This window comes from Anolis sagrei, chromosome 1 (genome assembly GCF_037176765.1).
Source record: "Anolis sagrei isolate rAnoSag1 chromosome 1, rAnoSag1.mat, whole genome shotgun sequence".
NCBI lineage: Eukaryota > Metazoa > Chordata > Lepidosauria > Squamata > Dactyloidae > Anolis > Anolis sagrei.
This window is the reverse complement of record NC_090021.1, coordinates 237013109-237038051: the sequence shown is the minus strand read 5'-3', so window position 1 is coordinate 237038051 and position 24943 is coordinate 237013109. Positions and strand designations below refer to the sequence as shown.

Below are 24943 nucleotides of genomic sequence, written 5' to 3'. Positions count from 1 at the left end.
GACGCCCGAACGGACTACCATTCCCGTCAGCCCCTTCGAGAAAGGAGACCGCGAGAGGAAAAGTGGGAGGGGATTTTTCTTGACAGGGTCGGAAGTTGCCGGGCGGTTTCCGGCGGCGCAAAGAACGCGTCAGAGGAAAGAGACGTGTCCTTCCTTCCTTCCGTCGCTTGGGAGGGAAGCGGGGCAGCAGAGGTGCGGCTGACAGGGACCAAGCTGAGCGAAGCGGCGTCGGAGCAGCATGGTGAGGTGCCTGGAAGGAACGGGTCTAGGATTGCTCTTGGCTCCTGTGAGCCACATTGGTTAAAGTGGTATCAAACCGCATCAATTATACAATGTAGATAGATATTAAATCAGGCACGGGCAAACTTGGGCCCTCCGGGTGTTTTGGACTTCAACTCCCACCATTCCTAACAGCCTCAGGCCCTTTCCTTTTTCCTCTCAGCCGCTGGAAGGGGCCTGAGGCTGTTAGGAATGGTGGGAGTTGAAGTCCAAAACACCCGGAGGGCCCAAGTTTGCCTGTACCTGTGTATATTCAATACAACAAAATATTCCAGGAAGAGAATGCCACAAAAAAGCACTGTGAAAGATTACTTAATCATTTCAAAACATCCCTTCTCTTGAGTGCCCTCATTGGAAAAAAGGAAAAGGAGATTCTGAAGGAATATTTGCTGGTGCATTTCTCCCCTTAGAAGTAGCAAAGAGAGTGCTGGGACATGTTTTCGTTGTACTAATTTAAACGGTTGTAATTAGTAGTGTTTTATATGGCACCTAATGGTACATTGTTTTAATATATGCGTATTGTGAGCTGCCTTTGGTCCCATGATGAGAGAAATGCAGGTTGTAAAACTAGATAAATAAATGCTTCTGTCCACTGTCTTCTCTCTCAATTCAGGAGCTTGAGACGATGAGCAGGTACACCAGTCCGGTGAACCCGGCTGTCTTTCCACACCTCACCGTGGTGCTCTTGGCCATCGGCATGTTCTTCACGGCCTGGTTCTTCGTGTATCCTCTTTCTGTAGAAACTGTCAAACGGATCAAGATGTGTTTTATTTGCCTGCAGGAATGTAAGGGCAATACTGCCAATCCCTGTGAGGGCAACCATATTTTTGTTTCTTTAAGTGGGGGCTATCATATGTATATCATTCTTGAAAAACTAAATGGACAGTTTTAGGCTGCCCTTCAGCATATGTGAGGCGTTAAATCTACAGCAAGGATGATATCACACCTACAGTACAACTCACAGTTTCACTTACCCAAAAAGGTTTTCATGCAGAAGTGTTTAAGGGCCTCTGTAATGTTGGATTGCAACTCTCAACTCCATCTACTGACATTCTCCAAAAGAAATTTAGCCATTACACTTGCTGTTCTTTACCTTGAGGTCATCTGTTTTGAATAATGTTTTGTTTTGTCAAGGTACTCAGTTGTCAAAAAAAGCCATTAACGTAAAGTTAAATATAGAATTAAGATAAATTTCAAACTCACTATTTTTCCCCTTGCTAAACGAAAACTAATTGAAGTGTCATTGCACTTGGAAAGGCCATTGACAGTAGAAATTCAGCTGATTCTGAAAGACTGGCCAGCACTCTATTGAAACCAAGTGGAAAGTTTGAACTAAGAAGTTAACAGACATTTGGAGTTCAAAGTATAAGAGCCTGAAATTTGAATTTCAAAGACTAAACAGGATTTTTTTTTCAGATGTCTGTCCAGGAGAAACTTCTAGTGATACTGTTACTTAATGTATCCAACTTTGTCTACAAGTAAATATATTCCTGATAACTTGATTTATGCAAAGTTTTTTTTAATTTCTGCATTTCAAAAGCTGCTAAGGCAGGGGGTCACCTGGCCATTTCAGAGAGGTCTCGTTGGCTCTTGCCCCAAGGCGAGGGTGCGGGGCAGGCGAGGGGGCCTCCGCGAGAGGCCTTGCGCTGAGCCCCCCTCACCTGTCCCGCACCCTCACTGGATGGCGAGAGAGCAAGGCAGGCTTCAAGTCAGAATGAAAAGTGCCCACATGATGTGGAACTGAGAGCAGCCCAGCAGCACCAGGAGGAGCAGCAGAGGCAGCTTAGGTAATTCATGACACTATTTATTAGAAATAGATAGTATTTCCTTTTGTTTTTATAAATACTCCCATTCTCTGGATATAGATGAACTACATCTCCCAAACTCAAGGTCGATGCCCACCAAACCCTTCCAGTATTTTCTGTTGGTCATATGAGTTCTGTGTGACAAGTTTGGTTCAATTCTATCATTGGTGGAGTTCACAATGCTCTTTGATTGTAGGTAAACTATTTTTTTTTGTCGTGTCGGGAGCGACAAGTCACTTCTGTTGTGAGAGGGTTGTGAGAGGGTAGGCAAACTATAAATCCCAGCAACTACAACTCCTATATGACAAAATCAGTCCCCCGCAACCCCACCAGAATTCAAATTTGGATGTATCGGGTATTAGTGCCAAATTTGGTCCCGTGAATGAAAATACATCCCGCATATCAGATATTTATTCATAATAGAGCAAAATCACAGTTATGAAGTCGCAACAAAAATAATTTTATGCTTGGGGGTCACCACAACATGAACTGTATTAAGGGGTCGCGGCATTAGGAAGGTTGAGAACCACTGTGCTAAGGAAAGAGCATTAGTATGTAAGGTTTTGGCCTTGTGGAGGTGGATCTGTTTTTTAGTGTGGAGTGCCTGGATTTTCTTCAGTTTTCCATGTCTGGTTATTGCTTTAATTCATATGTCAGTTATGAAGTGACCTCTACTAAGTATACTCGGGATATTTACAAGGAACTACTCATCTCTCTGGTGGCTTCACTCTTTATGGGCTTTGGCGTACTCTTCTTACTGCTTTGGGTTGGAATCTATGTGTGACAATAAACCAAGACCTGTTTCAGGTAAGATATTCAGGTTGAATCTTGTAATGCGGATTTTCTGAAACATTTTGAATCTTGAAAATGTTACTGTTGTCCTCTGTTGATTAGGATTATGTTTAGCAAATATGACATGTAATTAACGTACATAATTATCTCAAGATCGCAACTGTTTCTCCAATAGCTGGGAGTTCTTACATTTAATGAGGTGGTAAAGCTTTCAATGCTTTCATAAGCAATCCTGAATATGTTTTCTAAGAAGTAATTCCTTCTGTAAAAAGGTTTCTCACTGAAATACTGCATTAAAATGAGTAATGAGTGACATTCTTCCCTTGGAATTATAAGAGAAAGACTGACATCTCAAGCATGTAAAAATGAAGCTTCGTATTATGTTTTGCTTTTTATTTGTAGTTTACAGTTCACGAAGTTCTGAACTTCTTTCAACCCACCACTTCAGATCATTAGCATTTTAGAACAAAATTGCTAGTTCTTTATCAAATCAGGAGTTCTGACTTCATCAAAGTAGTTGATAGTTTTAATTGTACCTGCTGGTAAAATCAAATATTCCCAAACCTTAATGCAATGCTGCTTAGCTATTCAAAGAAGAGAAGAAATGGTGGGAAGTACAGTAATTCTCATAGTATCTATAGGTTTTGTTGCTCAATATCAGTTATTATACGAGAAGGGTACTACCATTCTTGTCCCTCACACTTGTTTCCAAAGACTGGGGTTGATTTTCAAGCACAGCTTTGAAAGAATGTTTAGCATTTTCACCAAAAGTTGGGATTTTGGACTAGAAGGCAGAGGATTTAGTAGTTGACAGAATGGTGAGTCCCAATGTCAACTGCAGTGTTTCTCTTGGTTTGAGATATTAATGGACCTGAGTGAAAGGATGGCAAGCCCTCTGGGATAGGAAAAAGACAAACATGTTTAAAGTTGTTAAGGCGACCTATCACAGTCATTAGATTACTGAAGTCCTATTTGCTAATGCCGGTAATATCTGTCAAACGTTTGTCTGCCTCTTGAGTTATTAACCCATGTTTTCCTGTTTGGGTGCTAAATCTATGGTAGCAATTGTGTATTTGGAAATAATTTTATCTAAATTGTTTTTGCTTTTTAGGTTGTGGAAGAATTGCTGAAGCTTTTTTATTTTTGTACTTAATGTGATTCATCACACCTGGAGTCTGTGCAAATCCCGACACCTTGTTACAGCTAAGAATGTCAGATCATCAGGTGAATAAAGCTGACTCTGATAAGGTGAAAATCGTTCTTTTCTTTGTTCATTGGATTTTCTTCTCGTCACATACAAAGAGCAAGTGCCCCCTCCTCCCAAGGACTAATAAATATGCTGGTATTACTTTTTGATGTTTGTATATTGCCTTCTCTAGGAGAAAGGTATGACACAACATCCTTTATTTCAACTGTAGGCTATATTTCAGAGAAATGAACTGACAAAACCACCTCTGAGTATTACTTGCCTAAGAAAACTCTACGTATAGATTTGCTATAAGGTGACTTAAAGGTACACATACATGCAGATTAAACAATCCAATTAAACAAAATATAAAATCCTACAAGCAGCAGTGTGTTTTAGGGCCAACTCAAAAGCATAAAATGAATGTTAAAACCATACAGGATGAAAATGGTAAGGATTTCAGAGTCACAGGCCTACAGTCTGTCTTTTTAACAATGAGATTCCTTGCTGTTAAGAACCGAGCATTAAAATTGAGCATTACCATATGTTACCCCAAAATATATTCCTATTTTTATGTAGATTATGTAGTATGAGTGTTGGACTGTGACTGTGGAGACCAGTGTTCGAATCCCAGATCAATTCAATCATACAAATCCAGTGAGTAACCTTAGGAAAGTTGCTCTCTTTCAGTGCAAATTCTGCCAAGAAAACAAGTTATGTTTGCTTTAGGATTGCCTAAGTCAGAAATGACGAACAGTCAAGCTACATGTATGATTTTAAAAGGAATCATCATTTTTCTGTTCATTCACCACGGTTTTCATTTTATAAAACATCATACCCTCTTTACCCACTGGGCAAAGGACAAAAGTTATAGGTATCGGCAAAATAGCTCCTAGTAGTGGAAGGGAATAGTACAATTTACAACTTCCCTACCCCCCACCCCACCACTCTTGGACCAAATTTTTTTCATTAGGTTCCTGTACCATCTTAACTCCTGATTCCTCAGTGCTGGTGTACTTTCCTTACTTTGCTGTATTTTCAGTGAATGAACATATTAATAGAATAGTAAAATAGCTTAACCCCACACTCCAGCAACTGGTCAAGAAAGCATTTGTTGAGAGATTTTGCCATTAGTGGAGTCAACTAGTAACCACAGTCTTCAGAAGATGGCCATTGTTGAGAAGCCAGAAGAATTCAGGATGAGAGCAAGCTAAATGTGCCTAAATCTACCCATACAACATATTTTGAAGCAAACTATAGTATGAGGTAATTTTATTCAGACCTTCAGATCTGAACTGAATTTTTGTTATCTTCACAATTTTAGTACTTAATCATATTTTAATATGTTGGTGTGTTATTGACCTTTTTGCAGCATGTATTCATCTGAAATAGAAAAATGTTCAAAATATGCCCAGTCTTTCCCCCTTTTTTTTCCTTTGAAAGAAAGTTCAATTTGTTAAATCTGAAGTCATCTTTAGGGATAGAAACACTTGAGAATATCTTTTGCAGAGATCAGAAGAGGACTCTAGTATGAGGTGGTGCCTTGAGACAGCAGTGTGAAGGAGAGTTTTCTTGCCCAATTATGATGAATAAAATTATAGTTGGCAATGTTACATAGTGGTTTGAGGCTGAATTGTGATTTGAGAGCAGAGTTCAAATTCCCAGTCATGGAAACCCACTGGGTGAACTGGGACAAGTCACACACACTTAGCCTCAGACAAAGGTAAATGCTTCTAAACAAATGGATAAACCCTTCTGAACAAATCTTCTAAAAACACACTGTGATGGCATAAGTTGGAAATGACTGGAAGACACACACCAACAATGTCATTGGAAGTGAACAAGCAGGATTGGGAAAGATATGGATGAAGAAGTAGATGTACCAGAGAAGAATTTAAATATGAGAATCCATTAACTAAAGGCATGTTCTGGTGTAGCAGTTTGTTTGGTATCTGAACACCCTACATAAACTAAAAATATTAAGCACTTACATTGCTTCAGAGGGTTACATTTTTAGGAATTGTATATTGCCTGTAGCAATTAGTCCAGTTGGGTAAACAAAGATGCTGTGAGACAATCCAGGATACAAAGTAGTATACTTATATATTTATTTATATAGGTACATTTCTTATGAATAAAAGTCTAGATAAGCAAAACAAGTAGAGGAGTCATGTCTCCAGAACTCAAAATATAAATACAAGTCAGAAAGACAGGTGGTAGTGGGGAGGAAAGTCTCCACTAAAACAAAATAACAATAAAACTTAATAGGTACTTACTAAGGATATGACTCTGAAATTATGGGCAATATACAGTGATTAAAGCTGTGATAAACAAATCAAATTAGTGCTTTTTATTAAGGCTCACAGTGATGGAACAAAATTTATTTACAGGCTTTCAGCTTTAATAAGAGACATAAGGAGGCTTGTGGATGTTCATTTGAGAAATGATTCCTGGCCCCTCAAAAGAGCTGTACTTCAAAAGTTGGCTCCATATCCATCCTTGTTCCAAAATGTGTTAAGATCACATGTTCCAACTTGAAAGAGAATTCCCTGCTAGGCAGGAAGGTTCCCCTCCCTCTGTTAGCCTGAAGAAGAGACCCAGTTATTCATCCTTCAGTCTACTATTTTGGGATAGTATGTAAATGGCACAAGTGGAGGGGGAGAAGGAAGATGGCAGTCTAGCTGAGGTATGAAACCTCTATTTTTGGCAGCCTCCCCCCTCCAAAAAAACAACATAATACTGTGGAGCACTTTGAGATACAAAAAGGTGCTATACAAGTTACAGTGTTTTAAACCAATAAAACCATTTAAAGAACTGACGTAAAGAACACTACTGTTATGGATTATGCATATTGGATTCTCTGAGACAGCACTGATGTGAACTGATCAGTGAAAATCTTTGCTATATGTACAGCCCTTCTCTCAGGTCCCACCAATAGACTGGGAGAAGAAAAACATGATTGGTTAATGTGCTTCAGATGTCAATATGTTTTTGCTGCCTTCGCCCTAATCCAAACAGGAAAGGAAATGGATGGCTGGTTTTTATAATGCATCGGGGAGCAGGCAAGGGGATAGTCAGGTCAAAATGTGAATGTCCTCACCAGATTGTTTTTAATTCAGTGGTACTTATTCACTGGGAGTTCTGTACCAATGTTTTCTTGGCAGTTCATAGCAATGGAGTGTTTCTAGTCTCCTCTGCTGCTGGGAAGGAGAGCAGCAAAGGTGGCCCTAAAATGCTGAAGATGCCTCTGCTGGTTAAGAGGAATAACCAACCCTCCCACCTCTGTTATGAGCTGCTACAAGTGTTATTTTAGTGAGCGGAAACCGGTAGATTTCTCTCTCTCTCTCTTGGGTTATTATGAGAAGCTCCAGAACAGGCAGGAGAAATTCTTTATAATGAAAGTGGCTGATTGGTGACGGTGGAAAAGAGCTTATTCACAAAAGCTTCCTGTGCGATACTAGAATCTTTCATTAGATAGAAATGTGGGCACGGCTGTCAACCTTGGAGTAATATATGAATCCATCACTCAAATGGTGGCTGCTCCAAAAGCAGAGGCTGGGGGGGGGGGGGGGGGTAAAAAGAGTGCTGAGAGCCAGTCTCAGCATCATCACCAGAAAATGGGAAACACTACTTAAAGGATTACAGAATGCCTGTCTTGCATGCTGGTTTTTGTTACTGAATCTTCATGGGTGATCATTATAAATTGAAAATGCATATTTGGGGGCAGAGCTGTAGCAGGAAAAATAGCTCCAGGTTGACGGGAACATGCACAATAAATCAGATCTGACAAACAAGCAGTTATGCAGCAACACAAGAGTATTGGAAAAATACAAAAGAGTATTGGAAAAAATGCCTATCAGGAAGTAGTCATAAGACTTTCTCCATGTATCATTATCACAGAGTGGATGCAGCTTGCCATAAATAAACCTGGTGCCCCAAGAGATTTGTAGGTAAATGTTGGGAGGGATAATGGTTAAAGGAACTCACTCAATCACAAGAATACCCAGCAGGAAGATAAGACTGAAAAAGCTTTTCAATCATTTTTTAAAAGAAAAGGAATGTTGATCACTGACAAAGGAAATAATGGACCCCCTATTAATATGTTTGTCTTATTCTATTAGCAGTTCTCTCTCCTAATTTAGACTGTGTGTGTTCGTTTGGGAGAAAGAGGATGGGAATAATTAAGAACAGGTTTAGACAAAAGTTGCTCTTAGTTTCCATTCTATTTCCATGAAATTTTACAGGGCATGTTAACATAATTGTCTAATGCCTGTAATCTGACCTTTTTTAACCACATTCAATCAATTTATTTTTCTTACTGCAGAAAGTAATTTCTGGATGGAAAAGGCAGACTCATTGCATAATGAATTCTACCTAGAAATATCTAGGATTATTTAGCAATTCAAAAATGTTGAAGGGAGAATTCCACCTGCTCAGCTAAATGGCCAGTAATAAGCTGTTTCACAGGCAACACCCAAATCTGTTCTGCATTTCTGGCCCAACTTTCTTAAGAGATGCTTAATTGTGCACATTCACTCAAAGGACGTTCCACTGGCTTCAAGAGGTTAAAGAAAAACCAGCATGGATTGCAACCTGAACTGATTTTGTTCTTCTCTGATTTGCAATTAAATAGAGAGAAAATTGCCTTGGCTGAAGTGTTATTAGCTTCTGAAATAACTGTCTTCCACTTTTTACCTCTTGTTACATGCTGTTGCTGTCTATAACAACTCTCAGTAAAACTGAAGGCAGTAGGAAAAGACTACTACCAGTAGATGGTTTCAGTCAAGAAAGCCACAGCCTTGAGGTTGCAAGACCTGAGCAGGGCTTCTAATAACAGGTGTCTCAGAGGTCTCTCAGAAGGCTTTTCAGCAGTCAAAGCTGATTTAAGAGCACAACAACTGCATGCCACTATCAAATTACATATTCCAGTCTGACATTTTATGTTATTTGACATAGTGCCAAAATAACTGTTAAAAGGGGAAGGTAATTATGGATCTCTTATCACATCAAATTGTGCCATAAGTCACTTTCATTCTGCCAAGGGATGATATGGTTCTGTCTTTTGTGTAAGGAGTGCCACACAGTGGGGACAATTAGCAATTGTACTTGCACATCTTTTCCTGTAAAGTAGTCAAGTAAGAGGCTATTATCAACCTTATCGGAGCCCCAGGTTACACAATGGGTTAAACCCTTGTGCTGGCAGGACTGCTGACTGAAAGGTCGGCGGTTGGAATCCGGGGAGCAAGGTGAGCTCCCACCTGTCAGTTCCAGCTTCTCAAGTGGGACATGAGAGAAGCCTCCTACAGGATGGTAAAACACCTGGGTGTCCCCTGGGCAACGTCCTTGCAGACGACCAATTCTCTTACACCAGAACCAACTTGCAGTTTCTCAAGTCGCTCCTGACACAAAGAAAAAAAATCTACCTTATCAAGGTAGTTTAATTTATTTCTGCTTGCGGCCCCAGTGCCCATATCTACTGCTTCCAGTGATGCTATAAACCTAGTTGCCCCATTTCTTGATGACTGTTTCTAAGAGCTCAACATATGGAATCACAAGGAGCAGCTCTAACAGACACTGAGATCATATGCATACAATTAGGAATCTTTCATGACTTTGCCTTCTCCCCAAGAGTCTTAGTTTCTATAGTCTAGTGGGGCATGAACATATCCTGTCACCAAGATGAGACAGTGAGTTTCAAACCAGATCACATATGTACAATAGAAATGACCTTGGGGCACCAAGTAATAGGCAGCTTCATCCAGAAATGTAGGCATCATTATATAATTTTTAACAATGCATTTTTTTAAAAAACCCTAAACTATCATCAACAGAGTTCTTTCCACGTTAATCCTTCTGTGCTTGGAGACAAGAATCACCCAAAAGCATATTGGTTTTTGGTCTTCTATGGTCAATTTAAAATCAGATTCAGGATTAGAAAAAGGTAGCAGCTTGCTAATATTTCCTATTCTACCCATGCAGCTGTTTTTACTCTTAAAAAGACGTCTCAACTAGCCACCCTTCTTCGAATACTGGGTAAAATCTTGAAATGCTGAATAGTTGTGCAGGTATATCTGTCCTGGTTTGTCCCAGAACCCAATTTAGAGTCTGGGTGCTGGCTGGTGCTCAGCACCAGCCCATTTTGGTTTCCTATGAGGGGCTAGCGAATCAATAACTAAAGAAGCTCAATTTAAAAAAAAGTGGTTTAGCAAGTTAAAACCTTGTAACAGTAAGTTACCCACAATATCCTCAGAATTTCAAAGAGACCCAAAGGCCTGGAGTGAAAAGGGTGTCCTGTTTGTTTCTGACATAGATCCCTTGGGGATCAAAATTCTTTTCAGTCTGGATATTGTCATCATAAGGTAGACCTCTTCTGGTGGTCTCTTCTCCTGAGCCTTTGGCACAAGACGGTGATGTTTAGCATGGGCTTTGCCACACACTCTTTTGGATCTGCCCTATGTATTGGGCTTTCAAGGCTTTCACAATCTGCATCAAGACACCATAGTTGTTAGAATCCAATGGTAAAGTCCAGAAGCTTGCTCTGAGTTGGTTTAAGAGGAAGTGGTTAAAAACATACTATGCTTTCTGAAAAGCATTTGTCATCCAACCCTGAAAAAATAAGGCACATTGGGGGCAATACAAGCCAGCCTGAGAAAGTTCTTGAGGTTTCTTCCCCTTGGAATGTAAATATATGGCAAAATAGAGGGGAAAAAGCCAGAGGTAAATCCTGTAGCTTTTCTATTGGCATTTGCTGTTCAAAATGACCGGTCAGTCACAAGTTCCAGTGTCGTCAGGACTTTTTCAGAGCACAGATTTAGAGAGAAATGGTTAGCTGCCAGCCAAGCCAGAAACTCCAGTGTATGACTTGCAATACATCCAGGCACAATGTTCCTTTATGTAAAGAATCCAGTGTTTCCACTTCATTTAAAAGAGGTCTCCTAGTGTTGTGAAAAAGAGATACCAATATCTTAGCAAGTTGCTTCATTGGCTTCTCTGGGTACTGAGATCCATTCCCAGCCAAGCTGTATTTTACAGTTCTGAGGTGTCGTAATGGACCAAACCCAAGCACGATCCAGTGTAAATGTTTCAAATCCAGTGTAATAAAGAGGGGGGAAGAGAGATGCCGTTTTTCTATAACAAGCAAAAAGAAACTGCCTTTCAGCGTTTTCCTAGCGGTCGTATTCCTCCCCAAGTTGCACGACATTTTAATGCCACCATTCCACCACTTGAAAGAAGAACCAAACCAGCTCAAGAGGGAATGGCTTACAGATCAGAAGCAACAAGATAGGGCTTGGGTCCATAGAAGGGAACATCCAGTTCAATGAGTCTTGTGGGCTCATTTCCGTTCCTGTGAAATAACAGTGGTTCTCCTGAGACTCACTCACAGAGCCAGTAGAACTGGAAGTAATAGTCAGTAAAGAGGAAACCCCTCTGCTCCACATCAGTACTGCAGTTTGCTTGGCCCTGTGATGAGAAAAGTGGAAAAGAAGAAAATGTTCAAAGGGAATGGAAACCTGCATGGAAAAGGAGCACTATCCCACCTTAGCAATATGTTACAGGAAAGAGCACAAAGGTACTGTCTCATCAGCTAAGCATAAAACCCGAAAATAAAGTGGAATTGGAGTTGGAATTCAAAGACAAAGTGGAAAATGAAATAGTAGCTGAATGCATCTTTCTAGATCTCTCAAATTAACTCTTTGATTCTGGGGCAGGATGGTAATGAAAAGCATGGAAATTTATTGTAAGCATTTCTATAATACACATATTGGGATTCAACCCCACACTGCCCAAGTCTCAAGCCTTCAACAAGAAGTTAGTTAGCATTAGAATAGTCTGTGGGTTTCCCTTCCCCACTGTCTCCTGTATGACAGTTGAAATGTATTTAATTTCTTCTCTCCTCTTTGTTTCTGATCTGATTCTGATTGGTTGTTTAAAATGGATGCTTTTCTACTGCAAGCGTTTTGAATCTGACTTCTGCATTCTTACACTTTAGTAAGTGTAAGAAGAGTATTTGCTATGGCGAGTGTGTGCTGTGTGCTTTGAGATCTCTCCCTGCATGTGTGTCAGAGAGATGTAGTGCTTGGATGATTTTTCCCTCTCTTGAAATCTTAGAAGAGAGTAGCTCAGACCCAGTTCTTTACCATGAAGAAATGTAGTTAGTTCTTTATTGTTGTAAATAAACCTTTTGTGATTTTTAAGATTGGACTCTGCATGTTTGCCTCTTAAGCTCTGAATTCTTTACAGCCACATCACATAGCACTTAACACTTTGCTAGCTGTGAGATAATGCTGTTTCTGGATGCTCTGCCATATTTTAGGGCAGTTTCCCCTAACAATAACTTCTGCACATATGCCTCCCTGATAACTGAGGACAGGGTAGAAATCAATATCTAGTCTGAATCTAATGAGAAACATGCACTCAGTCAGTCTTAAGGGAGGCAAGGAAGTTTGCATGTCTGCCTTAACAAATCTACTTCATCTACTACCATATCGATATATGTTAATTCTTCCTTTAAAAAATCCATGTATCCCTGCAGAAAGGTTCCATAAAAGAAGGGATACCTCAGAACAGAAACCAACTACTTCAACACATTATAATAGTGCTGAATCTGGATTGTGCCTTGACAATCTATACCTTGATTCATCCTCAGATTAGTATCATATTAATATGTCATCCCAATGAAAGCCAGAGATATTCCTTTCAATGGGTACAGGATTGCTTATCAATACTCATGAATGGGGGGAGGGGGGGTTTGTTGGGCGATACATAACTAAGGAATGTATAGAATGTCATTTAAGGAATATTTATTTTTGGAATAATGTGTATTGAAATAAGTCCTGTATGGCAAAATTTTGTTGATTGTTGGGATGTATCAAATAAAAGAAAACGGAAAAAAAAAAACTGAAATAATGTGAAAAAAAATATCAATACTCATGAGAGAATTTAAATCTTGAATATTCATATTCTTTGTTTATATTTTCATACATGGATCTAATATGCAAACTCATTTACTTGTAGTAATTCAAGTGTAATGTGCCACTGATTGTAATACTCACCTCAAGTTTTAAGGTGTGCATTGCAAAAAATTTTTTGTCAAATGTAGTGCGTGGCTTCCCCTCGCCTGTTAGCTGTTCTGCTGCCCACCTCAGAAAGGTCAACGGGTAAGGAGAGGCTGTGTCCCTCCATCAGGCTGAGGCTGGCAAACTCGAGGCTGCTGTAGCTTCTCAACTAAGGCCTCATTCACAAGGCTTTCAAGACCGAAGGAGAGATTTTGAAGGACTTGTGAATGAGGCCACTTGGGAAACAGTTCTCCTCAGCAGGCTGGTTTAGGTATGTGATTCTAACGTGCCACTGAATCTAAGGCACACCTCACTTCTAGCTAGTTAATTTTGCCCAAAATGTTGAGCATTTGATTCAAGTAAATGTGGTATAACTATTTGATTTGGGAATCTTCCATTCCATTAGAATTGGTCTGGTGCTGTAGATAGATTCTACTCTGGAATGACAGATGTGTTATCTTATAGATATGCCTTTCTACCAGAATAAAGTGAAATTTCTTATTTCTGCAGGTTGCAGGGGACCCAGTAGGTACATATACTCACAGGGCTAGTGAATCGAAAATGGTAGGTAAACTCTTGGAAAGGCAGCATTGTCACAGGCCATCTGTAGGTTGTTACGGTCTAGAGAAGATGAAGAAACACACATGGGCTGTGAAATGGAAACTGGTGCTATTAACACAGATCAATTCCCTTTGCTAAAGCCAAATGGACCTTGTCCTTTGCTGTCTCTTACTAGCAAACAACTGAAACTAGAGAGGAGACACATTATTCTTGCTTCAGTAATCCACTGCTGAATCTTCCCTGTACTAAGAGATGAGGAATAAGAGAGGGGGTGCCAGGAATTTAAATCATAATGAATAGAAAAATGCAGCATACTAACTAGACAGATGTGTTTGGAGGGAAGAGACAACACTACACATGCTCCCAAATACATGGTTAAATACTTACACCATAAATATAAGTAGAAGTTACAAACAACAATAGTTAGATGTAGTGCTGTTTAATATAGTTTTCCCCTTTGCACCTTATAGCACAATTGCATGTGTATATCCATCAATAAGACCTACTGGATTCTATTGCTTCTACTTCTAGTTAAATGGAGATTTAGAACTGCTACCCACAGGTTCTGAGGATCCAAAGGTCATTCACACAACAGTGCACACAAATGAAAGACAATACAATTGGCCCTCCACAATCCTGGGGATAAAGAATGGAGAACTTCTGCAAAAGTGGGAAAAATTCAAATATTTCTAGCTACCCCTCAACCAAATCATCGTAATTCTAATTACTGTTGTCCATATTAAACACACACACAAGTATAATACATATGCATTTATGACTTACTAAACTTGTTTTGGTTTTCTTTACATTTTGCAGTGTACAGTAGGTCTCAAAAAGTCCCCTGCCCCAATTCTGTTTAATCATCAATGGTAAACTCACAAATAATCAAATCAATGCAAGTTAAACCAGCAATACTCAAGGATCAGCTGTATATTCCTTTCCCATTATGAGCAGGAGTTTAGAGGCTTGCTTACTACCTAGCTGGCCAATGCCTTCCATCTAAGATACTTTTTGATCCTACCTGGGTGTCTGCTGCATCAGAGAAGTTGTCTGTGTTCACAACACTATCCTGACATGGGTTGGTGGACACAAGACTGCAAAAATAGGCAGACACAGCCAAAGAAGTACTAGGGAAGAGAGAGAAAAACACTCTTTAAGATAAAGTAACAAGGTGAACAGGATCAACATGCCTCTCTCCCTAAAACTTTCTTTAAAGTATCTCTGTGGAACAATAAAGAATCATGTGACAGAAAAAGACACAGGAGAATCTATTGATATATCTTTTTCTTCAATTCTTAGAAGAAATAGTTCACATTAGAAGTAGCCAGATTCTGCTTGTGGATCCATAGATGCCAACTGCATGATTATTTTTCCTCCCCCACCATCTTTTCTGTCTTTCAGTATTTTTCTAACTAACTTCCAGTCCAAATAGAAGGAAACACAATCCTTCTTTCTCATATATTAATTCAATTATGCAATGCTTTGCTTACCCTTCTTCAAAATATGACTCCCTGCTAATTGCCCACATTTCCACTTCAGAGTGAGTCCCTTCCTAGTATCCCTACTTTCCCTAGAACTGTTACTCACTTCATCTCCAGAGTCAGGTTTGTGTTCACAGGGGTAAACTTGCTGATGGGGATGCGATAAGTGATGTTTCCTGTCCTAGAGAGGCAAAGAAAAAAAATTATAGTGGTTTAACCCACTGTGCCACCACTGCCCTTACTTCTTTTTAATTCAGCTCTTACTTCTTTTTAATTGATCTTCATTCTCTCCTCCTCAGCAACTGACAGTCTTAACTACTAGTATTCTACCTCACATGATTTCTGCTTCTATTCAAATCTTTCTGTTAGGTTTCATGCTCATCTGCAGAAAACGATTTCATCACCAACCAAAAAAATGTATACAAATTGTCATAATGCAACACATATAAATTATACTGATTTTTAAAATGTATCTGACTTGATCCCATCTACAATCACTGCAGTACATGGCAGCACGCCACTTCAAACACTCACCTGCATTCAACACCAGGAGCACAGGCCTGGGGTTCAAAGGCCACATTACTCTCCACAAGTGCTATGGTTTGAAGAAGAGGAGCTAAGGGAGAAAAACCATGCAGAAAGGTTACTCTTTAAGCAAGGAAAGGCCAAGTACCAGGCATCCACTGTTCTTAAGACTGTAATACAGGTGTCCTCAAACTTTTTAAACAGAGGGCCAGGTCACAGTCCCCCAAACTGTTGGAGGGCCAGATTATAATATGAAAAAAGCATGAATGAATTCCTATGCACACTGCATATATCTTCTTTTAGTGTAAAAAAAACACTTTAAAACAATACAATAATTAAAATGAATAACAATTTTAACAAATATAAACTTATTAGTATTTCAATGGAAAGTTTGGGCCTGCTTTTGGCTGATGAGATAGGATTGTTGCTGTTGTGCGCTTTCAAGTTGTTTCAGACTTAGGTTGACCCTGAGCAAGGGCCAGGCAAATGACCTTGGAGGGCCGTCTCCAACCCTTGGGCCTTCGTTTGAGGAACCCTGCTGTAATATATTTCTAAACCACAAAGCCTTTTCCCTTCCACCAAACCCTCTACCCAAACCACTGAGAGACCATAATGTTTGGGAAGGACTCAGACACAGATAGAGATATCTAGGAGCACTTTCAGAGACTGTACAGAAAGGAAATGACTTTCAGCCTCTGTGCAATTGTCTAATTATCTTCTAAGGCACCACCTAAGGACAGACTGGACAGTACAATTGGAGATTCATTTGGAGAATTCACCAGAGGTTTTAATGGGGAAAATGCCATCCCGAACTTACCATTTTGGTTAGTGCTTCCTGTGCTAGAACCCTCTGGGCCGGGTTGGCTGATGCCACGTCGCTGTCGTGACTCTCCAGGAGGAAAGTTATTATATGATATAGGAAGATTGGAAATGTATTTGGATTTGCCCTGGATGTGGGAAAAGGGGGAGGATGGGCTGGCATTGGGGCTGCCAAAGCCCCGTGATCGCTCTGAAGTCTTTGGCCACTTTGTATGAGAAGCCACTTTGCCCGTGACTCCCCTGGATTTGGCTTTGATATTGGTCACTGGTAAGAGTGACAAAAGGCTTTGGTCTGCAACAAAACAACAAGAGGGTAGTTTAGGAATGTGAGAAAAATGTGTACAGAAAAAGAAGAGCTACTAAGTAGAAGTTCATTTTTATTTTTAACCATATCCATGGATTCAATCATTTATGGCTTGAAAGAAGAAGAAAACAAATCCAAGAAGCAAATTTTGATTATGCCACTTTATACGTATAAGGGACACCAGTTTATTACACCGTTATATATATAATGGACCTTGAGCATCCACAGATTTTGGTATCCAATGAGATCCTGGAACCAAGCTCCAATTGATACCAAGGACCCACTACATAAGAATGCTTCATTCTCAGTCCATTAACAAACCTATATTGGGGCTCCATCATTTCACTGCTTCAAGTACATAGAGCTAAGGAAACTGCAAACCAAAGAAGACATACACTTCAGGAAATAAAATGATACATTATAAACAGACAAAACATTAAATAGAGGAGGCTTGAGAAGGTTGCTATCTCCAACAAAGTAGGTCAGTTTAGTGTACAATGTCATGGGAACTTCCCCATTAGAATGTGTTTGGACCCAGGAGGCTATAATAGCATGACTAAAATTTGGAAGAGCAATGCAATGCCTGAAAGGCAATCAGGAAATTTAGAGCAAATAATAATAACAATTTCTCCCTTTCCTACTTTCTGCTAAAGGAACTTTAGGAGCAGATGGGATCACAAGTAAGCTCTTTTATTTAAGAAAAACCATTTATTTATGTATTTATTTATTTTATTTAAGAAAAACCCTTGTGCTCCTCCATGGTGCTTCAAGATACATGTACAGCTGTACACTCAGCATTACCATGAATATTTATTTATTTATTTGCCATACTTGTACCCCGCCCTCCTCCACCCCAACAGGAGGACTCAAGGCAGATTACAATGGCACAACATCGTGCCTCAACACAATATCTAGATCCCTTTAAATTCAATAAAAGGGTGCATGATATATGGAACAGAAGTAATAGGAGCAGACAATATTTTGGAAAAATAATGGAAACTAGGGGTTATATTTTATGCGAAAACAAAGAGAAGGTGTGAACTCCCAGATCCTTGCCAATAGACTGGCACTACCTCTACATTTCTGCAACATACTTGCACACTGCAGCTGACACACTAATGTATCACAACACACCAATTTGAAAGCTCTGCTCCAAAGTTTGAAAAAAGTAAGGGTTACCTGTCCGGTTGGCGGTGACTGTGGTGGTAGCATCAGAAACTGCAGCAGAAGACATATTGTTGGGGACAGAAGAACAGCAAACAGAGAAACAAGGTGGGTTCAAGCACACAGCTATACTATGAGCAGACAATCCATATGCAGAATCAGGCACATGTGTTGTGGCTGTAAGATAAAAGAAGAGCATGGGTGTTATTTGGTCAGAGCAAAGGGGTCATGATTCAAAGTAGGATACAAATACCCTCTCCAACTAAATGTAAAATTGGAATTGTCAAAAAATCTATTCAATAAAGGAAGCCATAGATCTAAGCAGGATAGGAATGAGCAGAATAGGATTCAGAGTTGTCATAAGTCGAAGTCAAACAAGGTGAAAAACTCCACCCAAATGAAAAGCTTGTTTCTGTGTCCCTTGAATCATCAGCATTTTGCAGTGAGCTTCTCATCGCATTGGAATCGCGTCCTTGGTCCTTGAATGTGAAGAGATTGTTCCATGGCCTAAGTGATGTGAGTCAAAACACAACTTAAGGCAGCTGGGAGGAAAAAGGGAGCACAAAGGAACCTCATTTGCTATAGGAGGTTGGGGGGGATAAGCACCATAAATTCTTAAGGTAACAGTGGAAAATTAAAACAAGAAGTGTTATGAAGAAAACAAAACAAAGAAAGAAACCCTGTAGGGCTCCACAGCAGGGCTGTAAACCTCAACTCAACCTTGGCTGAAAAGAAGACCAAAAGATCCAAGTGTATCCTAGTATAGAGAAAGTTTGTTGTTTGTCCCTGCATTCCAGAGAAAAAGTATGCCAACTCACACAATATAATTCACATGATCATATTGGGGGTTTCTTAGTCAGGGTGAAGTTCTGGATGCACATGGGATGAATTTGAAGTCAACTTTCAGCCATTTACAGAGTAGGAATTTCCCATAATGAGCACAGCCATTAAAAACGTAGCGTACTATAGGCCTGCCATCAGCTTCTTGAAAGCTAGGGCAGGGAACAACCTGGGGCTCTTAGGTTGCAGTGGTTTTCTGCAGGAATGTAAAGGGCTAAACCCTTGTCACATCCCTCAACTTCAAAAATGTTATTTCCCCAAATTTGTTATGCTAAACAATTCCATATTTACATGAAACCTTACTTTTTAAACTTCTCACTCCTGCTTCCCCTCCACTTCATATTTGTTACCCTCCACATGACCTGGGGATGCACTGGGAAATTTAACAATCACTTTTTTGGATCTCTAGGCTGGTTTAGACCCAGGAGAGGTCTTCATTTACCATGAAGTAAATAGGAAATTCGTTAAAGTCTTCCTCTGAGACAATAACAGCCTGTGTGCCCCACAACCACTGAATCAAACAAACAAAACAGCCAATCAGTGTGAAATTTCCCTGACACTTTTAGTAAAAACACCCAAAACCAAGTGTTGCTAAAAACATTAGAGAAACACAAAAATTTGAGGGCCGTGGCACACCCCCTCTGTTTCTTTTGTACGTGATGGTCAACAGCAAATTCACAAAGTGAAATAGGGTTTGATCACATTCTCCACTGCTGCTGAGCAATGCACTTAGAGTGTGGGTGTGTGTGGGAACATGCAAATGCATGCAGAGGCACTTTCTCAGTGACAGCCACAAGCAACACCTACCATGCTGTGAAGGGCGTGCATCTTCTGGTGTGTTCGAGGAGGCCACAGTGGAAAACATGATTTGATTCTTATCAATGTTGTCATTGGTCCTAAAATTAAATAATACGTCAACACAAAATGTTGATATAAATAAAAATGTGGCATATGCAACAATAAAATGCAATGGAATAAAGATATGGCTGTGCAGGAGGCCAAGAATGGCATCAGAAGAGAATGAAAATGTTACTGTAGTGAAGAGAGGGAGAAAAAGCCAGATAGAAAACAGCTAGAGTGATAACATAAGGAAAGAAAGAGTGGAAATACAAATGGTTAGGGTAAAAAGGGTTAAAAGGCCAGACTTCAGCTAAAATAAATTTCAACAGTAACTTCCGCACTCTGGGAAAAGTACCTAAGAGAAGCTTAAAATCTAGCAAAAGGGCTTCTATTCCAAGTCACTAATTTATTTCTAATCCAAATTGATTGTAAATACAGTATTTGTTTGTTTTCCAGCTGTAGATATTACTTTTCCTATAATAGCACACAGATATAACGGGAAAAGTTAATTTGAAAATACAAATAGTCTGGAAATTCTCTTCTTTTCCAAACTCCATCAATCTGAGACTTAGAAGTAGGAATTTATTTATTTATTTATTTATTTGATGCACTTATTAACCGCCATTCTCAGCCCATAAGGGCGACTCATGGCGGTGTACAGTACACATAAAAGACAATTACAAAAAAGCCAGTTTCAACAACATATAAACTATACAACAATTACAGACTACACTAAAAATCCGCTTCGTCTCTTAGTGGAATCATAGCCAGTCTCATATTCCTTGTTCCATTCCAGTTCTCATTACCGTATTGTTTAGCACTTAATTAAATGCCCTCTCGAACAGCCATGTCTTAAGGCTTTTTCGAAAGGACATGAGGGAAGGCGCCTGTCTGATGTGTGCAGGGAGAGTGTTCCACAGCCGGGGGGCCACCACCGAGAAGGCCCTCTCCCTCGTCCCCGCCAGCCGTGCCTGTGAGGCAGGCGGGATCGAGAGAAGGGCCTCCCCAGACAATCTCAAGGTCCTTGTGGGCTCGTAGGCCAAGATGCGGTCAGAAAGGTATTTTGGGCCGGAACCGTTTAGGGCTTTGTAGGCCAAAACCAGCACCTTGAATTGGGTCCGGTAGCAAATCGGCAGCCAGTGGAGCTGGGACAACAAGGGCGTTGTGTGCTCCCTGCCACCCGCTCCAGTTAGTAACATGGCTGCCGCGCGCTGAACCAGCTGAAGCTTCCGGGCCGTCTTCAAGGGCAGCCCCACGTAGAGAGCGTTGCAGTAGTCCAGGCGGGATGTGACAAGAGCGTGTACCACCGTGGCCAAGTCAGACTTCCCGAGATACGGGCGCAGCTGGCGCACGAGCCTGAGCTGTGCAAATGCTCCCCTGGTCACCGCTGAAACCTGGGGGTCCAGGCTCAACGATGAGTCCAGAGTCACACCCAAGCTGCGAACCTGCGCCTTCAAGGGGAGTGCGACCCCGTCCAGCACAGGCTGTAACCCTATACCCCGTTCGGCCTTGCGACTGACCAGGAGTACCTCTGTCTTGTCTGGATTTAGTTTCAGTTTGTTCGCCCTCATCCAGACCGTTACAGCGGCCAGGCACCGGTTCAGGACCTCGACAGCCTCCTTAGTAGCAGGTGGGAAGGAGTGACAGAGTTGGACATCATCTGCGTACAGATGACACCGCACCCCGAAACTCCGGATGATCTCACCCAGCGGCTTCATGTAGATATTAAACAGCATGGGGGACAGTATGGAACCCTGTGGCACCCCACAAGTCAAAGGTTGTAGTGCAGAACAGGAGTCCCCCAATAACACCTTCTGGGTGCGGCCCTCCAGAAATGACTGGAGCCACTGCAGAGCAGTGCCCCCAAGACCCATTTCCGCAAGGCGCCCCAGAAGGATACCGTGGTCAACGGTATCGAAGGCCGCTGAGAGGTCCAGGAGCACCAACAGGGACACACTCCCCCTGTCTAGCTCCCGGCGCAGATCATCCACTAAGGCGACCAAGACCGTCTCGGTACCAGTCTGTGCCGGATCCAGATAATCCGTGTCTCTCAAGAATACCTGGAGTTGTGAGGCCACCACGCTTTCCATGACTTTGCCCAAGAAGGGGAGATTGGAAACAGGCCGAAAGTTGTCTAATTTAGTGGGGTCCAGTGATGGCTTCTTCAACAGCGGCTTTATGATAGCCTGTTTTAGGCTCGCTGGAATCTTGCCTTCCCGAAGGGAGGCATTCACCACCACTGTTACCCACTCAGCCAATCCCCCTCTGGCCTCCCTCAGAAGCCAGGATGGGCAGGGGTCTAGGATGGACGTGGTGGGCCTCATTCCTCCAAGTATCTTGTCCACATCCTCGGGTTTCACAAACTGAAAAGAATCCATCAAAATAGGACCAGCAGGTGCTCTTGTTACATCCTCGGAGACTGCATCTAACGCGGCATCCAGCCCAGAACGGATCAAGGCGACTTTGTCTGCAAAGAACCGAGCAAATGCTTCACAGCGCGCGACCGAATTGTCAGGGCTCCCATCTGCAGTGGTGGGAGTTAAAAGACCTCTGACAATCCGAAACAACTCCGCCGGACGGTTCTTTGCAGACGCAATAGTGGCCGCAAAGAAAGTTTTCTTTGCGGCCTTTATTGCCGCGGCATATGCCCTAAGAAAGGACACAAACTGTGCTTGGTTTGACTCGTTCGGATCCGAACGCCACACGCTCTCTAGTTCCCTCTTCCTTCGCTTCATCACTGCCAGCTCCTCAGTAAACCAAGGGGCTGGTTTAGCTCGGCTACTTGAGAGGGGACGTTCCGGAGCAATCATGTCAATAGCCCTGGCCATCTCCCCATTCCAGAGAGCCACCAAGGCTTCGACATGGTCACCTACCGAGGTGGTGGGAAAATCCCCAAGAGCCGTCAGGAATCCGTTCGGATCCATCAGCCTCCTGGGGCGGACCATCTTAATAGGTCCTCCACTTTTGCAGAGGTTAGGGGGCGCAGTGAGCCTAAATCTGATCAGGAAGTGGTCGGTCCATGGCAACGGAGAGATGGACAACTCCACACCGCCACCCTGTTCCCATCCCTGGCAGAAAACCAAATCCAATGTGTGTCCAGCACAGTGGGTGGGGCCAGATATTTGTTGGGACAGCCCCATGGTTGCCATGGCAGACATGAAGTCCTGAGCCGCACCTGTGAGGGTCGCCTCGGCATGGATGTTGAAGTCTCCCAGCACAAGGAGCTGTTGAGACTTCAACGCCAGGCTCGAGACCACCCCCGCTAGCTCAGGTAGGGAGACTGTAGTGCAGCGAGGTGGACGGTACACTAACAGAATCCCTATTCTGTCCCGGTCACCCACCCTCAGGTAGACGCTTTCAAAATTTGCGGTCTGCGGGATGGGGCACTTGGTCAGATGGATGGAATCTCTATAGACCACTGCGACCCCGCCTCCCCGCCCTCCGGATCTCGGTTGGTGCTGCACGGAGAAGCCCGGAGGACAAAGCTGGGTCAGATTTACTCCTCCAGCTTCATCCAACCAGGTCTCCGTGATGCACGCCAGATCTGCCCGCTCGTCCAGGATTAGGTCCTGGATCCAGGTCGTTTTTCCGTTGACAGATCTGGCGTTCAACAGCACCACCTTCAGTCCAGAGGGTCCGCTCACCTGGTTACACCAATTTACCTTAGGAGACCGAGTTGGAATTGTTAATGTTTTGGATAAATGGTCCGAATTTGGCCGAATTTGAGGTCTCCTTTTCCCGCATCTCCTCCTTCCCACCACGACCTCTATGGGGGCCCCTCGGCTAGTAGAACACCTCCCCTCCTCCATGCCGCAGTTCCTGACCAGGGTCTTAATCTCTATTTCATCAGATGTTTGAAATGTTGGCGTTTTTTCTTGCCAATTACTTTGGTCTTCTTTGTCCCCCCTCCCCTCCTCATTGTTCTTCACAGGCTCCAGCCCACTTCCTCCCCTGCTTCTTCCACCAGTCAATAGTATCAGAGACAGTATACATAGGAGGGTGGGGGACCACATGGATGGGAACAATACACTTCGGTAGATGGTAAATACAGATGGTAAACATTCAACCGCAAAATAGGGTGGTCCCATAGCACACATTTCTACTCATGTACTTGTGAAGAGCTCTGGAAAGTGAAGGTAGTTGGCTGGGCAGTGGTGCAAGGAAATTCTCCTGCCTTGGCCTTGTGTAACCAATTAGTGGGCCTTTCAGTTAGGATGTTGGGAGGGCGCTGTGCCCATCAGCCATTTGCAGCCTGACAAAACCATTGTACAAGAAGGTATTGGAAACCCCTTTGCACAGCTGGAAAAAGCAGTTACACTCAAGTAATTCCTGGTTATGCTAGCATAAAGCCATAAGAAGAGCCCAGACTTTATTCTCATACACATTACATAAGGGATACTGATAAGTGGCTTTGCTAATCTCCCTACACCAAGGGTCTCAAACCCATTTCCATCAAGGGCCACTTCAGCCTCATTGTTGCTTTCAAGGGCTGTTGAACTCATGGATGGAAGAATTTGTGGATAGAGGGCAAAGTATTCTTTTTACATAGTGGTCGGTGCTCTTTAGTTTTACCCAGTCTGGGTCCCCAGATGTTATTGAAAGAAAACTCCCATTACTTCTGATTATCTGCCAAATGGACGGGGATAATGGGAATTGCAAACCAACAGCACTTGTGGCTCTGAGGTTGGAGAAAGGTGAAATGACACTTTAATGTCAGGCATCATATCAAAAAGCCTTGTATCTCAATTCAAGCCCTACTAACCTGACTAAACTAAACAAATTGCAACCTTCCAGATATCACTCCCATCAGTTCTAATCATGATGTCTAATTGTGAGAAATACAGCTGTTGAAGTCCAGTGTCTGGATGGCCACATTAAATGATATGGAGGGCCACATTTGGCCTACAAGTATTGCATTTAACATATGTGCTCTACACCTAATGGACTGATGATGGCTGAAAAGGAATGAGTGCCAAGGCCTCACTTTCTACAGGGCTGTAGGTTTTTGGTACTCACTCACATGCCATGACTTGGGGGCAAAAGCCATAAAATACTCATGTTTTCAGACAGACTGTCAGTCAAAACTCCATTTATTATGAATTAAATCCCACTGAAATTAATGAGTCCCTGCTGATTAAACATTGTCCAGTTGATTAAACATTGTTCAGCTTGTGATTTCAGACTTAATTCCCTTCTTGCATTCTTACCATTCAAATGGCTCCTCACAACTTTTTAATCCTATATTCATATGTTTTTTCAGGTAGCTCCAAAATTTTATGGGATTTTATAAG

General features: G+C 41.8%; 2 protein-coding genes across 7 annotated transcripts in view; one reads left to right on the top strand and one right to left on the bottom strand.

Annotated features, from left to right (window-relative positions):
* Window positions 1-113: 113 nt before the first annotated feature.
* On the top strand, window positions 114-4131 carry TMEM258 (transmembrane protein 258). Its single transcript, XM_060770679.2, has 4 exons — window positions 114-241; window positions 893-1002; window positions 2742-2891; window positions 3988-4131. Exons 1-3 carry the CDS (start codon window positions 239-241, stop codon window positions 2866-2868), a joined length of 240 nt encoding a protein of 79 aa, XP_060626662.1. The 5' UTR covers window positions 114-238; the 3' UTR covers window positions 2869-2891; window positions 3988-4131.
* Window positions 4132-6141: 2010 nt separating this feature from the next.
* The window catches only part of MYRF (myelin regulatory factor), a 113288-nt gene continuing 94486 nt past the window's right edge, over window positions 6142-24943 (bottom strand). For all 6 annotated transcript variants that reach the window (XM_060770690.2, XM_060770717.2, XM_060770708.2 and 3 more), the window contains 8 exons: window positions 19620-19708; window positions 17988-18149; window positions 16503-16796; window positions 15695-15776; window positions 15267-15341; window positions 14701-14806; window positions 13662-13739; window positions 6142-11523 (listed from right to left, as the gene is read on the bottom strand). In XM_060770690.2, coding sequence (XP_060626673.2) covers window positions 11437-11523; window positions 13662-13739; window positions 14701-14806; window positions 15267-15341; window positions 15695-15776; window positions 16503-16796; window positions 17988-18149; window positions 19620-19708 — 973 coding nt within the window. In that variant the 3' untranslated portion in view covers window positions 6142-11436. The remainder of the gene's footprint in view (window positions 11524-13661; window positions 13740-14700; window positions 14807-15266; window positions 15342-15694; window positions 15777-16502; window positions 16797-17987; window positions 18150-19619; window positions 19709-24943) is intronic.

Coding starts and splice junctions, on each gene's coding strand:
- TMEM258 (XM_060770679.2), top strand. Junction 1,003..2,741: donor TTCACGGCCTGGTTCTTCGT/GTATCCTCTTTC, acceptor TTCATATGTCAG/TTATGAAGTGACCTCTACTA.